The 23742-nt window shown below is 33.3% G+C and overlaps 1 protein-coding gene and 1 long non-coding RNA gene across 2 annotated transcripts; both read left to right on the top strand.

Moving 5' to 3' along the window:
* Positions 1-1065: 1065 nt before the first annotated feature.
* Positions 1066-18798, top strand: LOC133816124 (AAA-ATPase ASD, mitochondrial-like). Its single transcript, XM_062248785.1, has 4 exons — positions 1066-1636; positions 1980-2264; positions 7374-7488; positions 17803-18798. The coding sequence occupies exons 1-4, from the start codon at positions 1080-1082 to the stop codon at positions 18553-18555; spliced, it is 1710 nt and encodes a 569-aa protein (XP_062104769.1). The 5' UTR covers positions 1066-1079; the 3' UTR covers positions 18556-18798.
* Positions 4247-5182, top strand: LOC133816125 (uncharacterized). The gene is made up of 3 exons (XR_009885027.1): positions 4247-4410; positions 4491-4973; positions 5064-5182. It is a non-coding gene; the product is annotated as an uncharacterized LOC133816125 (long non-coding RNA).
* Positions 18799-23742: the final 4944 nt, after the last annotated feature.

The following is a 23742-nucleotide window of genomic DNA, read 5'->3' as shown; positions in this document are numbered from 1 at the left end:
CAAGCATGCTTAACTTTGGAGTTCTCAAGTGATGGACTATCGAAAAGAAGATGCATCTTGTTTTCGGTAGCTCATCACTTGAGAACTCCAAAGTTAAGAGTGCTTGACCTGGAGTAATCTCATGATGGGTGATCTCTTGTGAAGTTTTCTCAGGAAGTGTGCGAGTAAGGACAAAGCACGTTGGAAAGACTCGTGTTGGTTTGCAAGGCCAATTGTCATTCCAAGAAGCAGTCATAGTGACGTGGGGCGTTACAAATGGTATCAGAGCATTGACCCAGTTGGAAGTGTGGCCGACAAGGACGTCGGACCCCTAAGGGGGGTGATTGTGACAGTCAAAATCCCGTGATCTGCAGGAGGAAAGACTGGGTAAAAACTGTGCAATCCCACATCGCTTGGGAATGTTAAGTGTGATGATTCTAAGATTGTGTACATATGAGACTACACAGTTGAAGAAAGCTTAAATGGATTTATGGGTACTACCTATACTAACAAGATGCATCTTTTATTTCTGTAGCTCATCACTTGAGAACTCCAAAGTTAAGCGTGTTTAACCTGGAGTAGTCTCATGATGGGTGACCTCCTGGGAAGTTTTCCCAGGAAGCGTGCGAGCGAGGACAAAGCACGCTGAAAATACTAGTGTTGATTTGCAAGGTCAGTCATCATTCCAAAAAGCAGGGCGTTACATTAATGATAGACTAAAAGTTTAAGGAATAAAGTTATTTTAAGAGAAGCACTTAGGGGTAAAAGAAGAATAATTTTCCTATTTAGGGAGCATTTGAAGACAATGTAAAAAATGAGGGGCAAAGATATATTACTAGCAAAAATGAATGGGCAAAACTACTAATTATTTGAGAAAAGAAATAGAAGAATAAAGAGAATACTAAATTTGTGGGGCTCAAACTTTTTGATAGTTGCCTTATGGCTACCCAATGCAACAAATGACATTTGTAAAATAACCAATGGTGACTTACATATCATATCGTTATTAATGTAATTTAGTATTAGGTCCATTTATGAATGTTGTGTCACATGGGTGCCTTGTAGCAATGTTTTTTTCAAAAAGAAAATCAAAGCAAAAAATGAGTCAATTTATATCATCTTGTATGTTTAGCCACATCACGAAAGCAAATGCATTTTTCTCTATAAATAGTGAATTTTATGTTTTGCTAAGTATCCCATTGCCTCCGTTTTCTTGCATGCTAGATATCTGTAACTTTTCCATACAAAAAAAAAAAAAAATGGTTCTTACCACCCTAGAAATGCTTACCGCAGCGAGCACATTTTTGGTCTTAGTTTGGGCTCCATTTTCACGATTCTTTCTCCATGAACTTCAGTCTTACGTAACCATGTTATTTATCAACAAAATCACGATCTTCATCTCTCCCTGTGTTACAATTGCTTTCCACGAGTACAGTAGTACTGACACTTTCACCCGAAGCCAATACTATGAAAATATCCAAAACTATGTTAGTGTCAACTCCGTTGGCAGGCTAGCTCGAAAACTCAAGGCTGTTGATGTTAAAGATAGCAGGACTATGTTTCTAGGACTAGACGACATCGCCGAAGTCCATGACGAATTCCAAGGCGTTAAAGTCAAGTGGAATTCTGACAAAACAGTCTCTGTAGCCTCATCCAGGTACAGTACTCGATCACTTTTAAATCATGTGTTGTGTTTGTGAGTCGAAATCTAATTGATCCAACTTGAAAAGTTAGCCTTAATAAAATATTGAGATGGACATACTGTCTTCTAAGATTTCTCTTTATGTTTATTGTTTATTGTTCTGCCGTACACTTTCGTATGATACTTAGTAAGTTTTATTTACTCTGTGGATGATTGCTTTTCCGAAAGTATTTCCAAGTATAGTTTGTGCTATCTATTTTCTTGTTTTTTGCCCAGTCCTTTCTCTACATTATGTTTTTATGTTCGTGTTTGAAAATCATATTGATTAATTGGTTATGGTGTGTTTCGCTATGTACAGGGGGACTTATTCCAACTCCAACGAGAAAAGGCACTACACACTCTCTTTCCATAAACGCCACTATCAACTCATCACCACCTTTTATATCGATCACGTCATGAAGGAGGGAAAAGAAATAGCTCTGAAGAATCGGAAGCGAAAACTTTACACCAATAGCTCTTCCCAGTTTGGTCGAGGGTGGACCAGTGTCGACTTCGAGCATCCGGCAAGTTTTGATACACTTGCTTTGGACCCTGAGAAGAAGAAAGAGATTATAAAAGACCTCCTTAAGTTCAGAAACGGAAAGCGCACTACAACAAATTCTACTTTCAATGACTCCCTATAATGTCTTACACCATTGGTGTAAGACATTAAAAATTAGAAGGGATTTTAAATGGCTAATGGTGTAAGACATTGAAAGTGCATATTAATGGTTACAATTGGAAGACATTAAAAATAGTGAAAGACGTTGGAAATAGGCTGGTAGTGATTTATGGGTACATCCAACGTCTCCCGTTGGGAGACGTTGGATGTGCTCTCATATATATGACCAAAAGCCTTTGTCTTCCTCACATATCATCACCAACCCGAGAGATGCAAACCAGATGAGGAATTGGGGGCTGCGTTTTTTTAGGGTTCTAAAGGTATGTTTTATTTTATTTTATTGATTTTTAGTTAATTATTTTGTAAATAAATCATAGGTTTTGCATTAGGATGAGTAATATACATGATTTTGTGTTAGTTTTACATTTTTATGCATTTTTTTATATACATTGTATGTTTTTGTGGTTTTTCAATGGAAGTTTTTAGGGATTTATGATTTTTTAGTTTTTTTTTTTAATTTAACCTATCACATTGTATATATTTCATTAGAGTATATATGTTCATGATTTTTTTAAATTTTTATCAATTTTTATTTCGAAATTTAGATATATTTTTGTATATTTGAATTTTTTTTTAAATTGTAACTATTTTGTTATATATATATAGTTATGTTAAAATAAATTTATTAAATAATTTATAAAATAGAAATATATTAAAATTTTTATGTTTTTGTTTATTATTAAGTTTTTAGGTTATGAAATTTTATATTGATTTTTTGTTGAGGTTATAATTAGCGGCACATTGGGATTTTTTTTATTTGTTTACCAATATCATTTACTATTATTAGATATTTAGTGATATTTGTTTAGTAATGTTTAACATATTAATTAATTTAATTTCATAGGTTGTGATTTTTGTGGTGAGATTTTAGAGAGTATTTTGCATCAAAATTCCAATATCAATCACACATTTGAGGTAATTAAGTTTCTAAAATTACAATAATACGTTATATATTGCTAGATATTTAGTGATGTTTTATTTATTATTTATTAATTTAATTTTATTGGTTTGTGGATTTAATAGCGAATTTGATTACTAAGTGAAGTAACTTTGCTAGCTTTTGGATTAAAGATTGCAAGAGGTACATATATATTCTCTTACTTCTACTTTTAATATTATTAAACAAATGTTAGAGGAGTTTGAATATCTTAAATATTCATCCATAGTGAAGTAGGTTCTGAGATTAAAATTGTGTGCTGCGGTGATAACGGAAGGTTGAGAACTTGTGTGTATTAGTGAAGTAGGTTCTGATAAATTTTACTGTGTGCTGCGGAGCTATAAGGAATAAACTTATTGTGTGTTGTTTGAATTGTTTGTTTTGCTATTCACATGCAGATGGTTAGGTCACTATTATAGGGGAAATGCTGCCCGATTTTATCTAGGATAATAAACAATTAGTTTTATATAGACTTTCTATAAGGAAGAAACTTATTGTATGTTGTTTGAATTGTTTGTTTTGATATTCACATGCAGATGGTTAAGTCACTATTATAGGGGAAATGCTGCCCGATTTTATCTAGGATAATAAAAAATTAGTTTTATATATCACGTGCTTATTTAGTGTTGTTTCTTTTCTTTTCCATAGACATAGGAGAATATATGGATAAACAGTGGATGTCAGCGAATAGGTTATCTACGAAATTTAGGAACGGGGTCGATTTGTTCTTAAGGTTTTGTTCGGAAAATGTGAAAGACCCAAATTTTACTTATTGTCCATGTCTTAAGTGTGGAAATGTTAAAAAGATGGATCTTAAAAAGATTAAAGAACACTTATATTTCAATGGGATCGACAAGAGTTACACAATTTGGTATTACCATGGGGAGATAGCTCCGATTGCTCCAACTCTGCCAAGTAGACCAAAAGGAGTGAGGAGATGCAAAATTATCGAGCACTGAATAAATACAATCACAACCTCTCTAGAGGAGGCTATGTGCGTATTGAAGAGATGTTAATGGAACAAAGTGGGAAAAGTCTGACTGAACTTGATAGGGCAGATTTATGGAGCATGGGTCGTCGGAATGCAAAAGGAGAGCTAATTGGAGAGGCCTCTGAGATTCAAAAAATATTGTAAGTGCTCATATTTAATAATGTTGATATGTCAAATTATTAGCTTATATATATAACTTTCTGTGAATATTGTTTCACAGGATCATTACCGGCAACTCCAAGCTGAGGGTAAATGGGCACCTGATGGCCCTGATGATGTGCTGACGAGGGCGTTGGGCACTCCTGAGCCTCGAGGACGTGTTAGGGCTGGAGGACACGGTGTGTCCCGCTCAGTATATAGGAATACTCCAACACCTACCTCAACGAAAAATAAATCAAAAGCCTCTTCTTCGAATGACGACATCAGAAAGGAATTTGAAGAAAGATTTCGAAAACAAGAAGAAGAGCATCGTCAACAAGCACAACGCCTAGAAGAGCGCCTTCAACAACAAGATGAGCTCTTGAGAAAATTATTGGACCAACAGAGCGGGTCAGGATCTAACGTTGGAGTCCCACCAGCGCCATCATCATACTATGTGCCCGACCCACCAGTGCCACCAGCGCAGGCGTCCTACTATACTCCGGACCCAGTAGTGCCTCAAGCAGAACACCACATTGTTGCACTACAACCGCTTTTGCAAGAGGTAATTAAACTTTCTTGAATATTCTGAAACCAAATAAATTTCTTTACTGCTTCAACATGATTATTTGTATATAATATGTTTCTTATGCAGGGCCGAGCATGCCAATTAGCAATTGGTTCGGTTTCAAACATTGTTGCATCAGGTACACTCATTGAAAGAGAGGCAGGCAACAACTTCCAAGTTATGATTACGAGTGTTCTTAAGCCAACCTGTCCTCTCCCTTTTGCATATCCTGATTTGGACATGTACATAGTTGCTCAGGCCATTGGGACGCCAATAGCGTGGCCTAAGGATTTTGTCATTATATCTGAAGATGTAACTCATGAGGTGATGCCATGTTTTTACATAATTATCTTTACAATTCTATATTTGTTTGTAATTTTTTTAATTGTTGATATAATTGTATACAGACTCCCTCTACAAGTAGGACCAGATCACAACGACCAAGAGCTCCATCAACACAACAACCTCGAGAAAGAAGACGACAACAAACTCCTCCAACACAATTGGCCCAAACTCCATTGGAACGATTACAGAATATCGTATCTCATTGGGATGATGGCGAGTATGTCAATCTAGGCATAGAGTCTGAAGTTTTTGATCAGGATATGTCTCACTGTTATATATTTAAGGATGACATACTTCAGTTTGCTCGAAAGGAGAAGATTGGACAAGCAGTACTCGTCAGCTACATGAGGTATATATCTGACAAATAAGTTTGTTCATTTAATTTTCTAATTTAATTTATTCATTCATATAACAATTTTTCATATTTTTGTATTAGGTTCATTTACAGATATGTGGTACAACAAGGTCGCCAAAATAAGTTTTTATTTGTCAATCCTAATATCGTCGCCACTCAAGGGAGTTCATTCGACGATCGTGTTCAGAATCTGTTCAGACGTTGCAATGACGTAAAATCAAAAGAACAAGTTATGCTTGTCCCTTGGAACCATGGGTAAGTTTAAAAACTTGTCATTTTTCCGACCCATATCAATAATTTCTTTGTTTAACATTTGAGCTATAATTTTTTTGTTTTTCTTATACAGTGAACATTGGATGTTGCTTATTTTGGCACCATATGCATATCATGTTTATTGTTGTGATCTGGTGAATTCAGAGCTAAATAACCGTGAGGAGATTGTATCAGTGATCGTCAGCGCTTTCAATCTTTTTTTCTCTATGAATCTTCCTGATGTCGAGATCCCTGATACTCTACGCATTAAGCAACCTCAGGTAAGTAACTTTAGCAGAAATTTTTGAACATTTATAATAATTAAGTAGAATAATATGTATGCATTTTTTAAAAAGTTTCAATTTAATAATAAATTACTCATATTTTTAAATAATTAGTTTCCACACCAACCGGACAATGTGGCATGTGGATACTACTTAATGAGGATGTTGAAGGATTTGATTGAGCATGCGAGTCCTGGGCATTACTTGAGAACGGTATTATTAATTAAAATTTACAAATTATTTTTGAAACTATAAATGTAATCAAATAATTAATTAATATATTTTACTTTATATTTCTTGCAGCTAACAAGCACATCATATACAGAGGCACAAATTGATGAGTTGCGACAAGAATGGGCGACATATATGTTGCCGATAATCCAAAGTTACCGACCTCGTTGATAGGTTTTTTTTTTTAATTTTTTAACTCTTTCTTCATACACAATGCAATATTTGTTCATTTTGAATATTTCTAACAAATATTGTATTTCTTGTATATATCTAACAAATATATTTTTTTCTTCCAATTTAATTGATTATTAAATTAATTTAAATTTAGATTAAAATAATTTAAATTTAAATTAATATTATTTCAATTTAATTAATTATTAAATTAATAATATTAATTAATAATTAATATAATAATTAATTAATTATTAAATTAATTTAATAATATTAAATTAATTAATATTAATTATTCAATTTAAATTAATAATATTAATTATAAATTTATTTAATTTTTTTTTTTAAATGTGGGAGACTTTCAATGTCTCCCATTAGGAAAGGTGGGAGACTTTCAATGTCTCACAATGGGAGAGGTGGGAGACTTCCCACGTCTCCCAATGGGAGAGGTGGAAAGTCAACATTTGACTTTCCACCTCTCCCATTGGGAGATGTGGGATGTCTCCTAGGGACTTCCCACGTCTCCCATTGGGAGAGGTGAGTCACTTCCCACGTCTCCCAATGGGAGAGGTGGAAAGTCAACGTTTGACTTTCCACCTCTCCCAGTGGGAGACGTGGGAAGTGAGGCACGTCTCCCAACGGGAGACGTGGGATATATACCTACAATGACCCTAGCAACAACGTCTCACTAAGTGGGAGACATTGTAGACTTCCAATGTCTCCCAATTAAAGTCATAAAACATCTATTTTGTTGTAGTGGCGGTACTATAAAAAAATTGGTAAGCCTTGGAAACGAGGGTATCTTCTTTATGGCCCTCCTGGGACTGGAAAGTCAACCTTGATTGCTGCCATGGCTAAATATCTAGATTATGATGTCTATTGAAATTCCGTTTTTAATAATTACCAGATTAATTAAACAATGTATTAATTAAAATGCGGAATGGTAATTAGATGTTTACACAGAAAGTGATTCTGTCAGGACAGAATCCGAACTTGTCACGACAGAACTGAACACAAAAAATTAAACAGTGCAAAAATTAGAGAACACAGCGAATTTTTACAAGGTTCAGAAACCCTTTCGGATATCCTACTCCTTGGGGCCACGCCCAGAGAATAAACCAATTAGTAAAGAAACAAAGTGTACAAAAGCATTGACTTAAACAATGTAAGACTCCCTCTTAAACTATTGCCGCAATCTTGTTGTACTCTTCTCTACGAATCTGGTTCGATGAAACGTTGATTCTCTTGAACTCCCTTCAAAGAACAGCGAGTGCTCACTTCCTCCCGAGGTGAGACTTAGATCGAATCCTCTCCCGAAGATCCTTATAAACACGTTCACAATAGACACTATCTGTTTACAATGGACTAGATAGATATCACAAGTACACTCATCACTCTCACAAAGATTAAGGTGAACAAACTTAATCTCTACAAATAAACACACTCTTCAAAATAGCATAACGATTACAAATATTCAAAATGGAAGAGATGAAAAATCCAAAGGCCTTGGCAAGGTATTTATAGGAAGGGAAAACATCCAAGGCCATGATTTTCTAGAATCTTTGAAATCAATTTGCGAATTCCTTTGATTTAGGAAAACAGCCAGCCAGATGGATTCTGTGTTGACAGAAAAGGAAACTGATGAGTCAGCAACGTGATCCGTTTGATCTGGCAAAACGAACATGGTCATTTTTCTTGACCAAGTTCATTTTCGACTCCTTCTTTATTTCCAGGATAACCATAATCCTATATAATCCCTGAAAATAATCTCAAGATATTTGCACAATATATTTTTACCAAAAATTGATTATTTGAGATAAATAAGGTAACAAATATATTTACATTCAGAGATCTTTTCACATTACAAAATCAGTTGAGAATATTGCTAATAAAACCGAATATCAACAAGGAGATTTGCTACTGATTTTTCTTTAAACAATTAAAATATTTTGTCTAAATTAAAGTTTAGCCAAAAAAGGATTTTACAATCTCCCCCTTTGGCAACTTGATGGAAAAGACTATTTTAAGAGTTTATTTTGAAAAAAAGAATCCTGCAAGACAAGACAAGTTATAGCAAATAGCAATGGAATGCTCCCCCTGCGAAAATTATCACAAATGTAACAAAGATCAAAAAAATAATAGCATGACTCCCCCTGCGAAAAGAAATTCAAATGTAACTTAAAAACAGTATAAACTGATCAAAATAAACCACAATTACTCCTCCTTGTTGTCTAGCAAGAAGCCAAAGGAGTAACCCAAAAACAAAAAGACACTAAGAAAGCGTTCTTTTACAATTTATTAAAACAAAGAAAAAAGCAAAATAAAACTAAATGGACTCAGTGGGAAGGACCGGCTGCAAAGTGAGACATCATGGTTGAGAGACAACTCTTGAGGCTGATCACTTCTGTTTGAACAGATTCCAGGGTGGCCTTGACACCAGCGAGTTCAGCAGCAACAGAATCAGCATCGCCAGCCTTGAGAGCAATCCCTTTAGTTGCTTTAACAGATGATGGTTTCTTTTTGAGTTTGTAGTCTGCTCCGGCACTAGGAGGAGTCAAGATCTCATATTCCAAGCGAAGAGGCTTTTGAGAATCAAGCAACTTGTAAATCAAATGGGGAAACACCAAATATTGACCTTTCTTTTTGGCATTCCCTAAGGCAGTGATCTAGTCAAAAATGAGAGAGGCAAGATCAACACCGAGACCAGTTCCAACTTTGTACAGAAAGAAGGCCGTGTCAAAGGTAATGGTGGAGGTATGAGTAGTGGGAATCCAGTTGGAGGTGGCAAATTTGTGAAGCACAGCATAGTAATGAGTAAGATTTGTTACTTTGAGGACTGAGTGAGGTTCCCACACCATATTTTGTCCGACCAACTCCAAAAGCACCTTATCTTTGTTAAACTCAACAGCAACATTATCAACAGAAAGAGGCAAATTAAGAACCTTGGTAATTTCAGCAGCATTGAACAAATACCAATTCCCTCGGACATAAACTTGTCCAAACATAAAAGACTTCCTATCAAACAGATCATCATTGAGATTGGCATAGAATTCTTGGACAACTCTAGGAACAAAACCATCCAGCCTGGTTAAAGAACCTAACCACCCTCGATCCTCAATATTTTTGATGACCCCAAACACTCTATGGGCCGCGAATGAAAAAAGTTTCTCACAAATAAAATCACGATGCACATAATGCTTCATATTTTTCTCATTGTCATTGAAACAAAAATTCAGAGAATGAGCCTTAAAGGAAGAACCTGGAGAGACTTTGGGACCCAAAGGAGACTTGGTGCGAATCTCAGGAATTTTCATTGGTTTCTTGCCCTTTGGTGAAACAGGGGGGTCCTCTGATGGGTCAGATTCATCTTCTGAGTCAACATTTTCCTCAAGAGAGGGGTCGTCTTCAAGGGGATCTTCGTCAGAGGGTACACAATCTGAAGAAGGGTCAGTTTCAGAAGAAGAACAAGGTGGAGGAATTTTCTTTACCTTTGACCTAAACTTGGAACGAGGAGTGGTACCAACAGGAGATGAAGCCTTCGGCGTAGAATCAGAAGGATCAGTCCCTTTGGAACGAGGAGATTTTTGAGAAGAAGAGACCTGGAACCAACCCTTGCTTTTCTTCTTGGGTGCAAGCACGTCAGGTGACTCTGAGGAATCAGAATGGGCTTTGGCAGAATCACGACCATGATCAGAGACATCCTCTGATGGAGAAGCTCGGCCTCTTTTGGAAGACCCTGGGACAGAGGCGAGCGGAGCCGCCGAAGAAGGAGGTTCAGTCAGAACTTTGGGGGCTTCAAGGTCCGGAATGACCACGGCTTTGCTCGTGGTGATGGAATCATCAATGTGGATGGGATGAGACAAGGTACTCTTCCGAGCTTTCTTCTTAGTGAGGGATGGAGATGCACTCAACGAACCAGCCGCTGACTTGACAGACCGAGACCCACTGCCTCTGGTTCTCATCATTGTTGCACGAGAATGAGAGAAAAAATGCCAAGGAAAATACACAGATCCAAAAGGAGAAGAAAGGAGACGGTTGAAGAAATGGGCCCAAGGAAATCCGAATATAAAGACAGAAAAAGATATGGATTTGATCTTTAATTCCATTATTTGACAATTAAAAAGGATAAACACTTTTAGGAAAGTACCACCAAATATCTCAATAATAACTACCAACAATAGTGCACGACACAAATTAGGAAACAAGCCAAAAATGGAAACTTTTGTTCTAAAAAAAAAAAAGATAAGGACAAAAATAATTAAGATACAACTTACCCTTTTTGACACACGCAGATTTGATTTCCCTCAAAAAGAAATATTATTTATTTATCTATTTATTTATATATATATATTTTAAATATTTTAAGAAGTCAAACCGAATGTACCAAAAAAAATGAAAATATCCCATTTTGATTAGTGCCCAATGTCTTCGTGCCCTTGCATGTGGAAAAAGAAACAATCATTATATCAAAACACATCTTTACTATAAGGTTTAGAAAATATATTTAATATAAATCATGCTTTTATTTTTCAAAATAAAATATCACAAAACATTTATTCCAATCACAAAAAATATTTCACTCAGATCAATCAGTGTGTATGAGACTTACACATGTTGCCCAACAGTATATCTCAAGCATTTGTGTGTGATTGTGAAAGCAGAGATCATTGCCCTGTATGGCAATTTTTAGCCTTTTTCAGGGACATTGCCCTATGTGGCAATGGTTAGCCTTTTTCTCAATGAGTAACCAAATTAGACGCTTTCACACTACACTGAAGGCTTGATTTTAACAATGGTAGAGTATCTTCTACATAATTGTTAGTTACATAGTTCCAACTTACTCAAAGTTTAAGCAATTTACACAACAGTGTAGGTAGCTCTATTCTAAGATGGAGCTTTGAAATACTTTTCGAGGAACAAAAGCTCACACACAAAAAAACACAGATTGACTTGAAGAAATATTAATTGGAGGGACTATTTGTTTTTGAATTTTATTTTGAAGAAAAATAGCATGAATGATATTAACTATAATTTCTAACCTGAAGTAAAAATATATTTTGTCATAATGATTGGAACTTTTTCGAAGAGCAAGGACAAAGAGACATCACGCAACTTTTACAAATACAGGGATAAGGTACAGCACAAAACAAATTAATTGGGACAAACCCCCAAGGACTTCCTGAGGGAATCAAACCTAATTGTATCAAGGGCTTTTGTAAAAATATCTGCAATCTGTTTGTCAGTCTCAATATATTCTAAGATCAAAGTTTTATTTTCAACAAGTTCCCTAATAAAATGATGACGAATGTCAATGTGTTTAGTGCGAGAGTGTTGGACAGGATTTTTTGAGATATTAATAGCACTAGTGTTATCACAAAAAATAGTCAAAGTTTTAAGATCAAACCCATAATCTGTCATCATTTGTTTCATCCATAATAATTGCGTACAGCAGATTCCTGCAGCAATGTACTCGGCCTTAGCAGTAGACAGTGAGATTGAATTTTGTTTCTTGCTATGCCAAGAAACCAGATTGTTTCCTAGATAAAAGCATCCCCCACTTGTACTTTTTCGGTCATCTGCATTGCCTGCCCAATCAGCATCACTAAAGCAAACAAGATTAGAGTTTGTTTCCTTTGAGTACCAAATTCCATATTCCTGAGTGCCATTTACATAACGGATGATCCGCTTTACAACTGTCACATGTGATTCCATAGGATCTCCTTGATATCGAGCACATACCCCCACACTGTAGCTTATATCAGGACGACTGGCTGTGAGATACAGAAGACTTCCAATCATGCTTCTGTACAAGGTTAGATCAACCTTAACACCATTTTCATCCTTTGTTAATTTGACTGTGGTTCCCATTGGTGTTTTGGCGTGTTTGGCAGATTCCATCCCAAATTTCTTGACCAGATTTTTTGCATACTTACTTTGAGAGATGAAAGTTCCATCTTCTGACTGTTTGACTTGCAAACCTAGAAAATAGGTTAACTCACCTACCATACTCATTTCAAACTCATTCGTCATTTGTTTGACAAATTCCTGCACTAAAGTGTTAGAAGTAGAGCCAAAAACAATATCATCAATATAGATTTGAGCAATGACAATATGAGAATCAACATTTTTGATGAAAAGAGTTTTATCAACTCCTCCTCTTTTATACCCATTTGAAACAAGGAATTGAGTCAATCTTTCATACCAAGCTCTAGGAGCCTGTTTCAGACCATAGAGAGCTTTTTTAAGTTGAAAAACGTGATTAGGATTATGTGGATCTTCAAATCCTTTTGGTTGTTCAACAAATGCTTCCTCATTCAAATTTCCATTTAAAAAAGCAGATTTAACATCCATTTGAAAAAGTTTGAATCCAACAACACAGGCAACAGCCAATAGCAATCTTATTGACTCAAGTCTTGCGACAGGGACAAAAGTTTCATCAAAATCAACTCCTTCAATTTGAGTATACCCCTGAGCAACTAACCTAGCTTTATTTCTTATTATTGTACCAAATTCATCAGTTTTGTTTTTGAAAATCCATTTTGTGCCAATAACATTTGTATGATTTGGTCTAGGAACAAGAGTCCATACCTCATTTCTTGTGAATTGTTCCAATTCTTCTTGCATTGCTTTTATCCATGACTCATCATTCAGGGCTTCTTTCACATTTTTTGGTTCAAAGCTGGATGTAAAGCAAACGAATTGAACCAAATTCACATACCTTTTTCTTGTTACCATGCTTTCTTCAATATCACCAAGAATGAGATCTGAAGGATGATTCTTTTTTATTCTGGCAGAGGGTTCTCTCTGTATTGAATCTGTGATGATTTCTGGCCTTTCCTTTGTTGATCGATCGGACGATGTTAGAACAGATTCAGCTTCTGTTGTAACAGATTCGGTATGAGAGGGCACAACATCATCTTTTTTCACCGTGGGAGATTCTGTCTGAGAGCTTTCTGCAATAAACCTATCAATTTCTTATTCATTGGAATATTCAGAAAAATCTTTTAAATCATAAAAAACAACGTTGGATGATTCCATTACAGCTTGAGTTCTCATGTTAAAGACACGATAAGCTCTACTATTCATAGAATATCCAAGAAACACTCCTATATCACTTTTTGAATCAAATTTTCCAATATTCTCACGATCTCTGAGGATATAGCATATGCATCCAAAAACATGAAAATAACTTACTTTGGGCTTTTTACCTTTCCGAATTTCGTAGGGAGTTTTGAAAGTGCCTGGCCTAAGAAAAACTTGATTGATTGTGTAGCAAGCAGTGAATATTGCTTCTGCCCACAATCGTTTGGAGAGTTTTTTACTGTTTAGCATTACTCTAGCCATCTCCTGCAAGGTTCTATTTTTTCTCTCAACAACCCCATTTTGTTCTGGAGTCTTGGGAGATGAGAACTCATGAGAGATTCCTAGAGATTTACAAAAATCATCATAAACAGTATTCTCAAATTCTTTACCATGATCACTTCTAATTCTCACAATCTTGCCTATATTGCAATCTTTTTCAACTCTCAATTTAATGCACAGATTTTTGAAGGCATCAAACGTGTCTGATTTTTCCCTTAAGAAGTCAACCCAAGTAAAACGAGAAAAATCATCAACACACACAAAGATATACCTTTTTCCATTGATACTTTCAACTTGAATGGGACCCATAAGATCCATGTGCAAAAGTTCAAGAACTTTTGAAGTATTGATTCCCGTGACAGTTGTGTGGGAGTTTTTTAATTGTTTCCCCAACTGACATGGTTCACACTTACCTGCAGATTCTCTACCCAACTTGGGTAAACCACGAACTAATCCTGCACTTGCAATTTTTTTCAAATTTTTGAAATTTATATGACCCAGTTTCTCGTGCCATAAATCAGTGGTATTACTTATGGCCGAGTGACATGTGAGAGATGGCGAAAGAGTATAGCAATTATCAATGGATCTATATCCTTTCAATATACTCACGCCATTTTGATCAACAACATTGCAATCATCACGAGAAAAATTTACTGTGAAGCCTTGATCACAAATCTGACTTATACTAATTAAATTAGCCTTAAGTCCTTCAACAAGTAAAACATTTTTCAATTTTGGTAAACCATCAAGACTCAGAGTACCTTTTCCAAGAATATTACCTGACATACCATCACCAAATGTTACTCCACCACATTTCAAAGATTTGAAATTGGTGAGTATATTTGCATCACCTGTCATATGTCTAGAGCATCCACTATCAAAATACCAAGAATTAGAAGCACGAGATTTATGACAAGTAAAAGCAGCAAGACAAGTTTTTCTTGCTTTTTCAACCCAAACATATTTTGAAGGTTTTCTCACAACATGTTTTGTTTTACTATAATGATTTAAATAATTGTTTTTGAAAACATTCATCATAGTAAAACATCTGGGCCGGATGTGTCATTTCACTCCACAGAAATGACATATTGGAATGAACCGATTGATCTGTTTAACAGATGTAGAAACAGATTTGCTTTTTGTCAAATCAACTGTGTGAGATGTACCTGCAGAAAGGTTAGTGGATGCAACAGAATGAATTCCATATTTCACAAAAATGGTTTTTCCTTTTGATTTAAAACCATCAGATCCCAATCCAGAAAAATTACCAGCTTTTTGGCCTGCATCAATAACATCATCCAAAATCCTGGAATTTGGATTGAGCATTTTAACACCTTTAATCATGTGATTAATTTCATTTGCCAATCGCTTAATTTCACAATCTTTTGCAATAATATTTTCTTCAAGATTCTTCACAGTGTTTACAAGATCATCATTCTTTTCCTGTAAGAATTTATTATTGCTTGCCATTAAGCGATTATCAGAACAAACCCTTAACCATTGATCATACATATCTTTGTATGATTCTTTCAGAGAATCCTCGTCTAGATCAGACTCACTAGATTCACAATCAGAATTATCTTCCTGAACAGCATTGTTTAGACAAACAACCCTTTTATTATCCTGCAAATTCAGTGTTAATGCAGAAACAACAGAGGTTAAGGCAAGATTCACGTTATCTTCCTCATCACTACTTTCAGAGTCCTGATCACTCCAAGTAGCTGCCATTACCTTTTTGTTTTTCTTCAGTGTGTTAGCACATTCAGATTGAATGTGACCAAATCCTTCACATTCCCTGCATTGCACGCCTCTTTTATTGTTATTGTCAAAAGGTCTAGAAAATTGATTACCTTTGGAAGATTTGAACGAGGATTTTTTGTTACCAATCTTTTTCATGTATTTTTGAAAATTTTTGGTCAACAAAGCCATTTCGTCTTCACCATCATTTTCTTCAGAATCTTTTATTTTTGAAGATTTGAGAGCAACTGATTTTTCTTTGGGAGCACTTGGATTTTCCTTTTGGCGAATTTATTGATTGAGTTCAAACGTTCGCAATGAACCCATCAATTCCTCTACTTTCATTGTGTCGAGATCTTTGGCTTCTTCAATTGCTGTGAGCTTTGTTTGAAACCTGTCAGGAAGCACTCTAACAATTTTTCGAACTAACACATTATTTTCCAATTTTTCTCCCAAAGAAAAATATTCATTAGCTATATCAGACAATTTTTCATAGAATTCTGTGAGAGACTCAGTCTCTATCATTCGAAAATTTTCAAATCTAGTAGTTAACATAACAAGCCTAGAACGTTTTACATCAGCAGTTCCTTCAAATTGAGTTTGAAGGATTTCCCAAGCCTCTTTGGCAGATTCACACGAAGATATTAATTTTATGTAACCTTCACCAACCCCATTAAAGATAGCATGCAAAGCTTTGTTGTTATAACTGGATAATTTATCTTCAGCATCAGTCCAGTTAATTTCAGATTTTACCTTTGTGATATCATCAGATTCAGACGGGGGTGTCCAACCTGTTAAGATTGATCTCCATGGCTTTTCTTCTTGTGATTTAATAAAGGCTCTCATCCTGACCTTCCAATAAGGATAGTTGGAATCATTCAACAAAGGAGGATGAGTTATAGATCCACCTTCTGCAAAGAAAGACATTTCACAAAGCACAAAACAAACGGAAAAATACAAGATCGCACTAAGAATTTAGTGACCCTCTCTGATACCAATTGAAATTCCGTTTTTAATAATTACCAGATTAATTAAACAATGTATTAATTAAAATGCGGAATGGTAATTAGATGTTTACACAGAAAGTGATTATGTCGAGACAGAATCCGAACTTGTCACGACAGAACTGAACACAAAAAATTAAACAGTGCCAAAAATTAGAGAACACAGCGAATTTTTACAAGGTTCAGAAACCCTTTCGGATATCCTACTCCTTGGGGCCACGCCCAGAGAATAAACCAATTAGTAAAGAAACAAAGTGTACAAAAGCATTGACTTAAACAATGTAAGACTCCCTCTTAAACTATTGCCGCAATCTTGTTGTACTCTTCTCTACGAATCTGGTTTGATGAAACGCTGATTCTCTTGAACTCCCTTCAAAGAACAGCGAGTGCTCACTTCCTCCCGAGGTGAGACTTAGATCGAATCCTCTCCCGAAGATCCTTATGAACACGTTCACAATAGACACTATCTGTTTACAATGGACTAGATAGATATCACAAGTACACTCAGCACTCTCACAAAGATTAAGGTGAACAAACTTAATCTCTACAAATAAACACACTCTTCAAAATAGCATAACGATTACAAATATTCAAAATGGAAGAGATGAAAAATCCAAAGGCCTTGGCAAGGTATTTATAGGAAGGGAAAACGTCCAAGGCCATGATTTTCTGGAATCTTTGAAATCAATTTGCGAATTCCTTTGATTTAGGAAAACAGCCAGCCAGATGGATTCTGTGTTGACAGAAAAGGAAACTGATGAGTGAGCAACGTGATCTGTTTGATCTGGCAGAACGAACATGGTCATTTTTCTTGACCAAGTTCATTTTCGACTCATTCTTTATTTCCAGGATAACCATAATCCTATATAATCCCTGAAAATAATCTCAAGATATTTGCACAATATATTTTTACCAAAAATTGATTATTTGAGATAAATAAGGTAACAAATATATTTACATTAAGAGATCTTTTCACATTACAAAATCAGCTGAGAATATTGCTAATAAAACCGAATATCAACAAGGAGATTTGCTACTGATTTTTCTTTAAACAATTAAAATATTTTGTCTAAATTAAAGTTTAGCCAAAAAATTTTTTTTACATCTATGATTTGGAGCTCACGGCTGTTAGTAATAACAACGAGCTGAAGAAGCTGTTGACGGCCATTTCGAGTAAGTCCATCATTGTGGTTGAAGATATCGACTGTTCGCATCATCTCACTGGTCAACGAAAGAAGAAAAAAGAAGATGGAGAACAGAGTGCAGACTCTGTTCCTGAAACGTTCAATTCAGAAAATGAGAGTAGTAAGGTCACTCTCTCTGGACTTTTGAACTTCACTGATGGGCTTTCGTCTGCATGTGGGGATGAGAGAATTTTTGTGTTCAGTACTAATTATTTTGACAAACTTGATCCAGCTCTCATTCGGAAAGGAAGAATGGACAAGCACATAGAGCTCTCTTACTGTGGTTTTGAAGCATTTAAGTTGCTTGCAAAGATCTACTTGGATGTTGAATCACATGATGATTTGTTTCCGACGATTGAGCGTTTGTTGGGTGAAACTGATATGACTCCTGCTGATGTAACTGAGAATTTGATTGCATATTCTGAAGACGAAGACGCAGACAAGTGTTTGAAGAATTTGGTTGAAGCTCTTGAGAAGGCCAAGGAGGAGGCTGAGGAAGAAGCTAAGTTGGAGAAAGAGAGTGCAGGAATTTCTGGCACCAAAGGTGTTGCGAAATACAGTGGAGCGTTAGTTATTAAGGAAGCCAATGGATCAGTCACCCCCACTGCGGAAGGAAGTTTGGGGAAGAACAAGGCTGTATGTATGCCTTTTTAATTATTATTTGTAGTTAGAATTGGTGGCCATCTGGATTGTAATTGGAATGTAGTGCTGTGTGTCAGTTGTCTATTCAAAAAATGAACAAGAAAATTTAAAAAAAAAATAGGTTGCGTGTCTGTCTAGTATGTGTGGTGTGGTGTGTGAGCATAGCTTCATGTCTTGTGTTGTATGTTTTTAATTCATCAGATGTACACGTGTGACATATTTTAATAAAAATTGCATGTTATTTGCAAAAGTAAATTTCAATATTTACACTTTATAGTCTCTACTATTAAAAAAAAATAATACTATCATTATCTATTTTTATTTTGGTGCTAAGCATTTTTCTATCTACCCAAAATATTCATCTCATTATATCAAAAATACAAAAACTCTCTCTTTCTCTCTCACCAAACCCTCACCAAAACCTATGGTGAGTGTCAAATATCTTGCTGAAATCATTGTTAGACATCTTCATTGTCTCTGTAAAGATCTCAATATCAAAGACAACATCCATTTTGAGGGATTTTGGGTGAGAAAAACCATAGATAAGAAGATTGTTCTTTTTTTTTTGTTGGGTATTGTTTGTTTACTTTTTTTTTTTTTGCTATTTTGAATAGTTTTAAGCCTATATTGGTATGTTTTTTTGGGTTTGTACGAGATTTCGCGATTTGCGTTTTTTTGAATTTTCTGCAACAATTTTGTTCGATAACAGCTCGATAGGGGCTTGATACTGTGTAGAAGACGGTTAAGATGTGAGCTCGATAGTGGCTCGATTATAGGTATTACATTTACTTCTCAATGGTACTCGATAGGAACTCGATTAATAAAAAATACAAAATATTATAAATTTAAAATTTTTATTTTTTAATTGTTGTTGATTTCATTTAGTATTTTAAAATTTGATAATATTATTAATTTGTATTTTTACTTTTTGTGTTGTATATCTTATTATTTAAATTATTAGTAAAATATAAATTAAAAATTATAATTATATTACAAAAATATATAATTGAAACATATAATATTATATAAGAGGTTATATACTTATTTATAGAAAATTATAAAGGGCATTTTAAAATTTTAATTTTGTCTTTAAATAAATAATAGTGTCTTTATTATTGAAGACAAATTATAACATATTTGTTTATTTTAAAAATAGAGTTGAAGATCACTAGAGATATTTTTTTATATATATTTTAAAATGAAGGAAAATGGGTTTTAAAAGCATGGTTGGAGATGGCTAAGTAAAAAATACATAATAAGTTAATAATTATTTCTGCAAATAAGTTAATATATACAATACCGCGTCTAACCTATATAAAAATGAAAAGTGCTACGGAAACTCTTTATTGTACTCTCTTTTACACTCTTCTTCATTCATGCATGGCATATAAATATTATTTAATTTTTTATATTTTACTATTTTCTAAATCATTAGTGGAATCTACATGTCATTTATTGATTTAAGAGATAACAAAAGAGAATTAGTGGAATCTACATGTCATTAAGAGAATTAGTGGAATCTATATGTCATTCATTGATTTAAGAAATGACAATAAAATATATTTAACATTTCTCATTTAAAAATATAATGCATCAATATATGTATAATTATGGTGTGAAAAGATACAATAATAAGTAGAAAATAAGAGTAATATTAGACTATTGTGTCCCACATGGAATAAGTGTAAGAATATTGAACCATTGTTAAGAACATGTGTAACTCCACTAATCACCAATTGGTTTTTAGATGGAGCCTCATGATTCTTGTCATGGTATCAAGAGTCAATTCCCTAGCAGGCATTCGATCCACACCGATCCAAAAGAGTGAGTCAAGCCGCAAGAGATCCGCATAGTACAAAAAGACACTTGAGATCCAAAAAAAATGAGCGAGCTGAAAAAAAAAAAGAAAAATTACATGTCCCACTGTAATTACAAAAATACGGTTCTCCCAACCGTATATATGTTGACCCTTCTTTTCTCTGTGTGGTTGATGCATAATTTCAAACTAAATTATAATTATGTACTTATATCCATACGCTTTGACTATAAGAGATAATATATATAAAAATTATTCTCTCTCACTGATCTCTTTTTAATTTTTTTTTTGTTGCTTTTTTGTCTCCATTCTTAATGAGAATTCAAGTGTACCAAATAATATAATAATACTACCTTCAATAAAGTAGATTGATTTATTTTTATTTAAAATGAATATATTTACTAATATTAAAATAAATATTTATACAATTACTCAAAATAAATAAATATTTATACAAGTTAATATCGAATTAATTAAAATTAAACTTAAATTTATAAATCTTTGTAACAATCATGTTAAATCAATTTATAAATATTTATGTAAATGATAGGTACAAAAATAAATCTTTTGGTTGTGAAATTAGTTTTGTAAACTGTTGTTATAAAAATGTAAAACTTGTTTAAAAAAATATTGTATTTCACCATTATATATATATATATTTAATAAAGTGTTTTTAGAAATAATGAATATCTTAAATTTATATTTTTAAGTTATATAGCATAAATATGAAGGTTCTTGTAATTTTTTGGTACAATATTGTAACAATATGGAAAAGTATAATATTTTTATGTATATTTTGGTTATGATTTCTTAACTATAAAATATTTTCGTAAATGTTAGTTACAATTTAAAACAAAATATATATATGTTACTTGTTTAATGCAATTTAACATTTTAACTTAGTTTTATATATTTTTGTATGTTATATGTTAACTAAATTCACAACTTACTTTTAAAAATATTAGTCACAAATATAAAAATTTTTAGTTATAAAATTAATTATGTAAACCATTGTTACAAAAAAAAAAAAAAAATAGCAACGAATTATTTTGTAAATATTGTCTACAAAAATGTAAAACTTGTTTACAAATATGTAAAACTTAGTTATATATTAGTAAATGTTGTTTACAAAAATATTCTTATGTAACTGGTTTACGTATCTGTAACACATGTTTACGAATTTGTAACGGCTATTAACAAAAAAAATTGTATTTCACTGTTACTCTGTATTTATGCTTTTGACACTCCGTGTTTTTCATAAAAATTCCGTATTTTTGTAATCTACCGTATTTTTCATATATTTTTTTAAATGTTAATGTATTTTTGTAAATTTCCCAAAAAAAAATGGGCCACTTGTGATCAGGTGATTCAAGATTGGTGAGCGAAAAATCGTCACAATCTTGAGGGATGATATTAGACTATTGTGTCTCATATGGAATAAGTATAAGAATATTGAACCATTAATAAGAACATTGTAACTCCACTAATCACCAATTAATTTTTAGATGGAGCCTCATAATTCTTGTCAAGTAGCAAAAAATATATTATTTATAAATAATTGATTAGATGTTGTCCTTTCAAAATAATCGAATTATAAATGTGATCTTTTGGCACTATTATTTTATTTTATTTAAAAAAAAAGGTTCATTACAATAGGAGGAGGTGTAGTCCTCAACCATTTTGATTATTTTGATTTAAGAGTGAAGTGCTATATTAAAAAGACATATCACGCTAATATTTACATTTGTTAGTATGCACGGTCATATTATTGGTTGAATTATATTAAGTTATTGTGCTGTTTACTTTGTATTACAAAGCATGTGCATAAATAGACAAAATATAAGAAAACGTGGTGTAGGACACGAGGGTTTTGTTGTGTGAATGATATATTTGACTACCAAATTAATATAAGTATAAATGTTTATTGAAAATATACAAAAATAATTATTTTTTTTATTAAATGATAAACTAAAAATTAAAATTTAATAATTTGTATTAATGAGTGGTAAAGAAGTAATTAAAAAATATAATATTTATTGTGACTCAAATTTGGCACATGCTATATTTTGTGCCAAATTTAGCACAATTTTTAGTATATATCAAATTTAACACATATTTTAGATCACCATTGAAGTTTAATTTGATGAAAATAAGCTAAAAAATAATGATATACGTTAAATAACAAAAAAAATTTAAAATTTACGGTATTTCAATTTCCTTACAAATATACGGTAAACCTGAAGCCCACAAGCCCACAAGCCCAAAACCCAATATCATGTATACGGTAACCCCTAACCCACAAACCTAACCTATTATAACCCCACCCATTCCTGTAACATGTTGTCTTCGTCCTTGTTACAAAAATTTGCAAAAGCATTCGAAAAACCATAAAAAATAAAAAACTAATTCAAGAGCTTACAAATTCGTGAAGTCTGGGCAAAATCTGAATTTTTCTACTGCAACCTACTGCGAAATTTCCAAAAATGATGTGTCTACAAAAACAACTTCACGACAAAATTAAAACATCTATTTTGTGGTAAGTTACCTTATTCTTCTATTTTGTTCTTGGTATATCTTGCATCTAAAGTAGATAATTAGTTTAGAACTTTCGAAACTCACGAAAACAATCTATCAAAATCATATATTTTGTCACAGATCAACACAGAATCATAGACAAATCTTAACATGGTATCAATTGTAAAACATAAAATCTTTTTATAAAAAAAAATGTTACACTATTATAATCATCTTTCTCATAATTTCTCTATTTTATTGTAAATATTTATTGATATATAAGTAGTTTAAAATCAGACCAGGACATTAACAACCATGTAACATATCTTTACAAAAACATAACACAAGTTAACAACATCTAAACAAATATAACCTAGTATGTATAGAACAAAACCATTATCTTGCAACTTAAATTAAAAAAAAATTGTAACAGCTATTAAAAGAGCAATAAAACATGTAAAAATCTCTAAAAACATATTGAACCTAAATTGTATACAATCATAATGTACATAACTCAGATAAGAACATTAACAAAATTGAAAGCATATTTCAAGCAGATAGAACCTATATTCTGCAAAACCATAAACTACCAACTTAGGACATGTAACATATATTTACATAAAACAAACACATATTTACAACATCGGCAACAACATTAGCAACCCTGTAACATATCGTTACATAAACATAACACATATTAACATATTCAAAACTGATAACATGAAAAAATAAATAAAACAACAAAAAATACATTAGATTTAGTGAGTGAACTAACATTCTTAAAAAAAAAAAAAATTGTTAGCCTTGCACTTTACTCGACTGGAGCCTCCAATCATTAGTTTCTTTGCACAATCTTTGCTCTTAGACAA

Source organism: Humulus lupulus, chromosome 2 (assembly GCF_963169125.1).
Source record: "Humulus lupulus chromosome 2, drHumLupu1.1, whole genome shotgun sequence".
Classification (NCBI taxonomy): Eukaryota; Viridiplantae; Streptophyta; class Magnoliopsida; order Rosales; family Cannabaceae; genus Humulus; species Humulus lupulus.
This window is presented reverse-complemented; position numbering and strand designations above follow the sequence as displayed.